The following is a 9848-nucleotide window of genomic DNA, read 5'->3' on the forward strand; positions in this document are numbered from 1 at the left end:
AAAAAAGAAGAAAATAATGCCATTTGTAGCAACATGAATACTAGAGATCATCATACTAAGTGAAGTAAATCAGAAAGACAAATACCTTATGGTATCACTTATATATAGAATCTAAAATGTGATAAAAAATGAAACATTAGCAGACTCACAGAAATCAAGAATAGACTTGTGGTTCCCAAGGGAGAGGGGGACTAGGGAAGGGATGTATGGGGAGTTTGGGATTAGTAGATGCAAATGATTATATATAGAAGGGATAATCTACAAGTTTTTACTATGTAGCACATAAAACTACATTCAATATCTTGTGGTAAACCACAATAGAATATTTTATATATATATATATATATATATATATATATATATATATCTCCACAACTAGAGCAAGAACCACATTTGTCTGTGAAAGAGAGGACTAAAAACTATCCAGAGATTATATGCTTTTGTCAGGAGGCAATGACTCATTGGATATTTGAGGTATCTCTCTTGGTGAGTAAGTGAATATGATTTTATGGATATTAAGATGTTTACATACAAAAAGCTGGTAGCAAGAATGGTTCCTTGTAACATAATGTGGCAGATGATTTTGATTCACCAACAATTCAGATCCTATCTACAGAAATGGGAATTGTTGGTGGAAGAGAGCTGATTAGTCACAGAGTCATATTTCAACTCTTGCTTCAAGTGAGTGAACACTTCCCTTTTTCACCCAAGATTTCCACAGTCTGGAATAAAATCTAATTCTTTGCTTTGGTCCACAGGAAAGAGCCCAAGCAATATAAATGTTAAGAAACTTAAATTTCACTTAAGTTTTATCTTTACACAAAGTAATGACTGACTTACTTTAATACACACTGTGCATTTCTCAGTTTTCAGGTGTCTGGTAAAGATAAAAGTGCCAATAAAAGACTGCAAAAATATTTCCCTATTGTTAAACCTTAGTTCATGAGAGAGATTAGATGTTAAACATCATTTAAGTAGTCTTCTGTGAGTATGACCACATTAATGCAATGACATAAGTTTCAGGAGAAAGCATTAGCTTTCGAAGAGGAAGTGCTTAATGTCACACAAAGAAAACAGACTATGTACTGCTGATTGAAATGCAGGTATTGCTTTCTGCTGCTAATTATAAATTTTTGTGTTTATGCCCTGATTAAACATCTCATAAGTTTTAAATGGTCTATCATATTTTCCCTAGATATTTTATGTCTCCCCAATGTTGTTTTATCATAAAAGTTTTTTATGTATAGATGTTACAGCAGGAGTGTTTATATTTATGTACCAGTACTATCATCCTTACATCTTCTTAACCACTTAATAAACTGTTGCACTATATTTTCATATGTAGGTATTTGTCTTCCTCTGAATTATTGAGCTTAAGCGTTTCTAGAGAGATAATTTTTATTGTGTTTCACTTCAGAAAAAAAAAATCACAAGCATCATGTAAAATGTATTTATATCTTTCTGTATCTGATAAGCTAGGTTTCTTTTTTTTTAATTTTATTTTATTTTTAAACTTTACATAATTGTATTAGTTTTGCCAAATATCAAAATGAATCCGCCACAGGTATACATGTGTTCCCCATCCTGAACCCTCCTCCCTCTTAACTAGAAACAGAAAAATTGATTCAGAAATTAATTGACTGAAAACTTCAAGTTATGAGAAATGTCTAAAATGAGCCTGAGAATGGATCAGTGAAGAGAGCACTATTTCCCTCTTGGGTGTCATTTACAGCATCAGAATCACAATATAGGCTTCTCCAGAAACTTCAGAAGTGTATTTATGTTGTATCCACATTCACTAAGAGATTGTGCCCTTACACCAGTTCTCTGAGCTACCCACTTCCAAGTTAAAGCATGCAGATAAATAACCTAGTGCATAGTGTAGGCTTACATCCTGGTTGAAGGTATAAGTCAGGCAGGGAAGTGAATATTTGTATTATATCACAGATACTGAAACATTTGCTCTCTAAGAAATATCAAAAGAAAATCCTTTTAAAAATAATAAATGGGTTCTAAATTTTGTGCTTAACTAGGGGTCCTGTGATCCCTTATTATCCATGACTCAGGTCATTATCAGTGAGAAAAAGGGATACGTGAGAAGATTTTTTTTTTAAGATATTAATATAATATCTGGATAAAAGGATGTAGAAGGTGCAGAAAGTAAACATAATTTGGCCTTTATTCTTTGATTAGCCCATAAATAATTTGTCTGATCCTGTTTTGACAGACAGGGTGAAAGGTAGAAAAGAGAGACAAAGACAGAGAAAGAGACACCTATCATTAATTTTGAAACTAGTGAACAAGCATTAGTGCCTTTAGGACCCGATGATCTAATGTGACACGGAGCTGCACAGAAAGGCCATCACTATAATTCAGTAATAAGCACAATGTGGTGGCTATAATACATGATAATCTTTCACTCTGTCATCTCAAAGGTCCTGCATCTCTCACATTTCTGGAAAGGTGACTTTGTGGGGAGGATCTCAACTCTCATTGTCATTTACTATCACAGAATAGAAGAATCTGAAGATGACTGTGTTTCTATGACTGTAGTCTCCCAACACTACAGTGTCTTTCTCTTCTATTTCCTTTTAAAACCCAGACTGACTTGAAATTCTTCTTGGAATTATTTAACTAAAATAGACGTTGATAATGTTATTTTCCTCAATGTGATAAGTAATCACCTCCTTTCAGCTGGTGCATCCCTACATCCACAGGATCATACTGCACAACTTTCTGCCTAAAAGTGTATGTTCTATTCATGTTAGATTGAAGGTAGTTGCTTTAAAAAATGTGATAAGTCACAATGAATCAAGAATACAGCTTCCTGCATCTTCAATCTACTATCCAGTATTCTAACATAAAATCCTTTGGCTGGATAAATTACATTTCTCAATGTTCTAAAATTTGAAATCAGGTTCAATTTATGTAAAAAAAAGTTGTATCCTTTCTCTCTTTTTCATAAGTCCCAATATTCTTTGGCAACCACAAGTCTGCTCTCTATGGCTATGAGTCTGTTTATTTCTTTTTTAAATTTTAGCTCAATTTATTAGCAAAAAGTCTTATCACATATATGTCAATTTATAAAAGCTAAAGACTCATCCATATTCTATTACTTTTTATAGCAATGTTTTATGATTCATGAATATTCTATAGTATTTATAACAATACTTCACCTGTATTTTTCATTAGGGGTACACAGAATGGAACATCTTTTTCAAAATATATAAATGTTATTATTCATTAAGAGCTATGAGATTTAAAAAATAATCAAATTGGATTGAAATTAGGAAAAAATATAATACACATCTCAAGATTTGTTTTTTTTAATTTTATTTTTCTAACTTTATTGTATTGGTTTTGCCATATATCAACATGAATCCGCCACAGGTATACACGTGTTCCCCATCCTGAACCCTCCTCCCTCCTCCCTCCCTGGACCATCCCTCTGGGTCGTCCCAATGCTCCAGCCCCAAGCATCTAGTATCGTGCATCAAACCTGGACTGGCGACTCATTTCATATATGATATTATACATGTTTTAATGCCATTCTCTCAAATCATCCCACCCTCTCCTTCTCCCACAGAGTCCAAAAGACTGTTGTATACATCAGTGTCTCTTTTGCAGATTTGATTTCAATCCTATATTCTTCACTTTCTCTTAGGATAAATGAATGCATGGCTTCATGCTCTTCTTTTGTGTGCCTCCTCTGGAGGTATGTGACACTCAATACCTATTAAACTTTTCACTGCACTCTTTATGGAATACATACCATTATTTCAGCATCAATTTATTCCCTGTGTTTGCTAGCACATGAAATGTTCTATGAGAGATTCAGTGCTTTTCTTACTGAACAGATGTTTATTGTGTTTACACTTAGTTATTGTCTGAAGGATGTGGTGGAATAGAACAGAGTATTACAGCCTGCATCCTTTTGTGCCCAAACATGGGTATAAATAACCATCCAGGCACAGACATAACTTCACTAGACCTCTGGATTTTACGTGACAGATGACAGCACTCATGTGGAGCACACAAATGAGAACAGACATATTATATTGGGTGGGAAGGACAGTTTAACTCTACCTGTGTCACTCTTTCCCCCAGTAACATGAAGAACAATGCAGAGAGAGATTTATTCTCCCATGGGTTAGCAAAAGTCAAGTGAGCATCCAATTTTCATATATACTCAAATATCAAGCTCAATGGCCCAGAACCCTGTGACTATACCTACCCTTGGTTCATGATACTTACCTGCCCAAATTCTCTGGCTGCATTACTGGTTAAAAGCTTTCTGTCTCAGATTGAGTCTATAAAAATTGGAAATACTGAATACTTATCCAAATATGAGAACACCAATGCAAAAATATAAGACTACAAGTTTTACAAGGTTCATAAAGTAATGAATGAAGATCTATAATCTGCCTATTGATCTTCCTTCATAGCTCAGTTGGTAAAGAATTCTCCTGTGATGCAGTAGACCCTGGTTTGATTGCTGGGTCAGGAAGATCCGCTGGAGAAGGGATAGGCTATCCACTCCAGTATTCTTGGGCTTCCCTTGTGGCTCAGCTGGTAAAGAAAATGCCTGAAATGTGGAAGACCTGGGTTCAATCCCTGGGTTGAGATGATTCCCCTGGAGAAGGGAAAGGCTACCCACTCCAGTATTCTGGCCTGAAAAATTCCATGGACTATGCAGTCCTTGGGGTCACAAAGAGTTGGACATGACTGAGCGACTTTCACTTTCACTTCACTTCACTTCACTTCATAATCTGCCTAACAATGAATACATAACATTCCTCTTTATCCATTGATCTGTTGATGGACAATTAACTCACTTCCATATCTTGGCAGTTGTAAATAATTCAGAATGAACAGTGGGGTACACGTATCTTTTCAAATGAGTGTTTTTGGATTTTTCAGATGTATACCCAGGAATGGAGTTGCTGGATGTCTAGTAGTTTTATTATTACCATGTGAGAAACATCAGTAGTGTTATCCACAGTGGCTGCACCAATTTACATCCCTACCAATAGTTAGGATGGTTCCCTTTTCTCCACATCCTTTCCAACATTGTCTCCCCATCTTTGCCCACATTTACTGTTTTTGTTTTTGTGTTCTTTTTAATGATAGCCATTCTAACAGTTGTAAGATAATAATATCTCACTGAGGTTTTGAGTTTCATTTTCCTGATTATTAGCTATGTTAAACATCTTATCATGTGCACACTGGCCATCTGTATTTCCTCTTTAGAAAAAATGTCTATTTAGTTCTTCAGCCCATTTTTTAATTGGGTGTTGTTGAGTTGTTTTTATTTTGTTTGTTCAGTCACTCAGGCATGCCTGACTCTTTGTGACCCCATGGACTGCAGCATGCCAGGCTTCCCTGTCCCTCACCATCTCCCAGAACTTGATCAAATTTATATCCGTTGAATCGATAATGCCATCCAACCATCTCATCCACTGTCATCCCATCCTCCTCCTATCTCCAATCTTTCCTAGCATCAGGGTCTTTTCCAATGAGTTGGCTCTTCGCATCACGTGGCCAAAGTATTGGAGCTTCCTCTTCAGCATCAGTCCTCCCAATGAATATTCAGGACTGATTTCCTTTTGGAAGGACAGGTTGGATCTCCTTGCAGTCCAATGGACTCACAAGAGTGTTTTTCAATTCCATAGTTCAAAAGCATTAATTATCTGGCACTCATCCTTCTTTATGCCCCAACTTTCACATCCATACATGACTACTGGAAAAATCATAGCTTTGACTGTATGACATTTGTCAACAAAGTAATATCTCTGCTTTTTAATATGCTATGTTTGTCATAGCATTTCTTCTAAGGAGCAAGTGTCTTAATTTCATGTCTACAGTAACCATCCACAGCAATTTATGTCCTTCACTGTTTCCATTTTTACCCCATTTATATGCCTTTACCTTCAATCTTTCCCAGCATCAGAGTCTTTTCAAATGAGTCAGTTCTTTGCATCAGGTGGCCAAAGTATTGGAGTTTCAGCTTCAGTATCAGTCCTTCCAATGATTATTCTAGACTGATTTCCTGTAGGATGGACTGGTTAGATCTCCTTGCTGTCCAAAGGACTCTCAAGTGTCTTCTGCAACACCACAGTTCAAAAGCATCAATTCTTCAGTGCTCAGCTTTCTTTATAGTCCAACTCTCACATCCATACATGACTAATGGAAAAACCGTACCTTTGACTAGATGGACCTTTGTTGTCAAAGTAATGTTTCTGCTTTTTCATATGTTGTCTCATGCTTAATTACTAAACATTAAGTATCATCTCTTGATTGCATCCATTCTGTTCACAGTGGTTGGAGACCTTCCCCTTCCACATATAACTGCCTCCAACTACCTTTTATCTTTCCCTTCTTTCCATCATAGTTACATCCCACTTTGTGTCTTTGATGGTTAGGTTGAGAACACTTTTCCATCTTATAGTATACATTGCTAAAGTAGAAAAATATTAATTACTATAAAATCTTATATTTTAGTTAGTCTTTCCATATAAATAGTTCCTCTTATTTTGCTTTTCACAGTCAAGAAACTTTCAGGTGATACTGAGAATTTCAAGAAAATGTTTCAAGAGATGTTAAGAATTTTATAAGAAAATCCTTTTTAATAAAATATTTATTTGTTTTTCTGTATTCTTCTCATGTTGTACAGTCACTCAAATATATCAGTTCTTAAAATGCTATTCTTTATAATTTTAACTTCATCATTATTACAATTTTTCCAATATAGATAACTCCAATTCTTTATTACAGAGTAATAAAACTTTAAACAGTATTCAGCCTGACTAAAATAATACTATAGAAATATATTATTGTTTTAAACTTGAATTATGTACTCTTGTGTCTTCCTTTAGAAATAATTACATGAATGACCCATGGGAAATTATAATCAAACATCAACTGATTTCATCTTATTGGGATTGTTTCCCTCTTCAAGAACTGGTCTGTTCCTTTTTATTCTCATTGGTTTCATTTTCTTAATGGCTGTACTTGGTAACCTTTCCATGATTCTTCTCATCTTTCTGGACATCCGTCTTCACAAGCCCATGTATTTTCTGCTTAGCCAGCTCTCCCTCATGGATCTGAACTACATCTCTACCACTGTTCCCAAAATGGCCTATGATTTTCTGTTTGCAAACAAGTCTATCTCCATCACTGGGTGTGGGATTCAGAGCTTCTTCTTCTTGACTATGGCATGTGCAGAAGGATTGCTTTTGGCCTCTATGGCTTACGATCGTTATGTGGCCATTTGCTTTCCTCTTCATTATCCCATCAGAATCAGCAGAAGAGTGTGCGTATTGATGATAACAGGATCTTGGATAATGGGCTCTATTAATTCCTGTGCCCACACCACATATATTCTCTCTATCCCTTATTGCCAATCCAGGTCCATCAATCATTTCTTCTGTGATGTCACAGTCATGTTGACAATAGCCTGCATTGATACAACGGTCTATGAATACACAGTGTTTCTGAGCACCACACTTTTCCTTTTGCTGCCCTTCATTGGTATTGCTTTTTCCTATGGCCGTGTTCTCCTTGCTGTCTATCGCATGAACTCAGCAGAAGGGAAGAAGAAGGCCTATTCAACCTGCAGCACCCACCTCACTGTGGTTTCTTTCTACTATGCACCCTTTGTTTACACGTATCTAAGCCCAAGATTTCTGCGTACTCCAACAGAGGACAAAGTTCTGGCTGTCTTTTACATCATCCTTACCCCGATGCTCAATCCTATTATCTACAGCCTGAGAAACAAGGAGGTGATTGGGGCCCTGAGAAGAGTAACTCAGAGAATCTCCCCTATGAAAATGTAGACTAAATTTTTTTATGAATACCAGGATATATATATATATATATATATATATATATATATATATATATATGATATAAATCTGTTTATAACTGTATAGTCATTAAAAATATTTTTATTAAATGAAAAGAGTAAAACTGATCTAGAGGACAAGAAAATAGTTCATATCTTGAAAAACCTCAATCTTATTTCTTGTTTGTTTTTTTTTTTAATCAATTTCAAATGCATTTGATAGGCTGTCAACTAGAAAGATTCTGTCATTTAGTAGTGAACACGGACATTAACTGAATAACAAAATATCATTCACCATAACAGTTCCACAGTTTTCAATACATTTTTCAACAGGTCTGAACCACATTTTCTGAATGTCTAGATAAAATTAAAAGACAGAATACTTTTTGTGCTTCCTATAGTATAACCATAATTACCAGTAACACTTTTTTTTTTTTAATTTCAATATAGGGAAACTTCTTGTTAGAGATTTAGCTGAGAATTCTAAAGTGCTTATACCACTCTGAACAGAAACTGAGAAGTTTATGTTAATTACAGGATGATGCATCTATCATATTAGGTATACCTGGAAATCAACAATAGGCCTTGAAAATGCCACAAGAGATTGCTAAGACAATTATACAAGTGGGTCAGCAGTTAGTCTCATTAGTGGAAATTAAAACTGTTGAGGAAATCCATGCAAACAGCTACTCTCAAAACAGCTACTCTCAAAACATACTGTGTACCTGCTAAGTTGCCATACAACGTTTGTATTAGATGATGTCTGTCAAATGAGTTTTTATTCTCCACTCACTACATCCCACAGTTTTACTGGGAAAGTTAACTTTGTAAACTAATTTTCTTAGTTCATATGATGGCTTGATCACTTTCTTAAACAGATCTCATCACTGTATCAACAAAAATTCATCAGTTCAAGTAAATTTCCATGCAAATTGTTATCCATTAGTGATCAATGCAGAAATGCACTTGACCTCTCACATGTGGCAGAGAAGGGGAGGTTCATATTCTACATAATATGCAAGGCAAATCCCAAAATGAACATATGAGGACTCTTGCTCAAAAATTAGGGAAAAAAAATGTTAGATTATTGCTGCTCAAATGTCGTTTTTTCTTCAAAATTAATTCTTTAGTTGTGAAATGAAATTACACATTCATATATATATATATATATATATTGCATATAAACATAATGTTTCATTATCAGATTTGGGAGATCAATCCTTTCCACTTTATTTTCACTAAATTTAAAGCTTTAGAAACTTTATTCTCTGTTAATATAATTAAAATGTTTTCAGCATCTGGTGATAAATACTAAGTTTCAATGAATTTGTGATGATTTTTAATATTTAAATTTTAAAAGATTCTTTCTGCTTATGTTACTGGAGCTATTAGGAGTGCTTATAGTTTAGAAGAATATCAGGCTGAATATTTGATAAATTATATTAAATATAAATTCTAGTACACACATATCTTATGATTCAAAAGGAGAAGAAATGTTTTCTAAAAGTATTTATTTTGTGAAGCAGCTTCAAGTTATCAATTAATACAAATCTGTTTTATATAAGTCTAAATTTAACTTTAAATATAAATTTAGTCAATGGTATTTTAATGATTCATCTTCAATTTCTGACAATTAGTTGACTTTGTATAAGAATGATGTTTCAATTATCTGCTCACTCATTTTATCACTACACATTCAATTATAAGAAAATTAATTTTAAAAATGTTTTAATAATTGTTTTCTGAAAGTTTACATGAAAATGGTATGCTTTTCCACCTCTGATCTTTCAAATTAATTTTAAATCTTTAAGCAAGCTTTAAATATTATTTCTAAGCCTGTGGATATTTGTTTTACAATATTTCAACAGTTTTTAAAACCATAAATGTTATACTCTGATAATAATTCCATGATATGATCTTTTGTAATGATTATTTGTACACTTTTGTAAGTATTTATTAGAAAAGTTTACTCCCTAAACCTATCATTTCCTGTTCTAACACTTGG

General features: G+C 34.2%; 1 protein-coding gene across 1 annotated transcript; it reads left to right on the forward strand.

Annotated features, from left to right (window-relative positions):
• Nucleotides 1-6896: 6896 nt before the first annotated feature.
• Nucleotides 6897-7835, forward strand: LOC129642171 (olfactory receptor 2L2-like). Its single transcript, XM_055566730.1, has one exon. The coding sequence runs from the start codon at nucleotides 6897-6899 to the stop codon at nucleotides 7833-7835; it is 939 nt and encodes a 312-aa protein (XP_055422705.1).
• Nucleotides 7836-9848: the final 2013 nt, after the last annotated feature.

The sequence above is a fragment of the Bubalus kerabau genome, chromosome 1 (genome assembly GCF_029407905.1).
Source record: "Bubalus kerabau isolate K-KA32 ecotype Philippines breed swamp buffalo chromosome 1, PCC_UOA_SB_1v2, whole genome shotgun sequence".
Classification (NCBI taxonomy): Eukaryota; Metazoa; Chordata; class Mammalia; order Artiodactyla; family Bovidae; genus Bubalus; species Bubalus kerabau.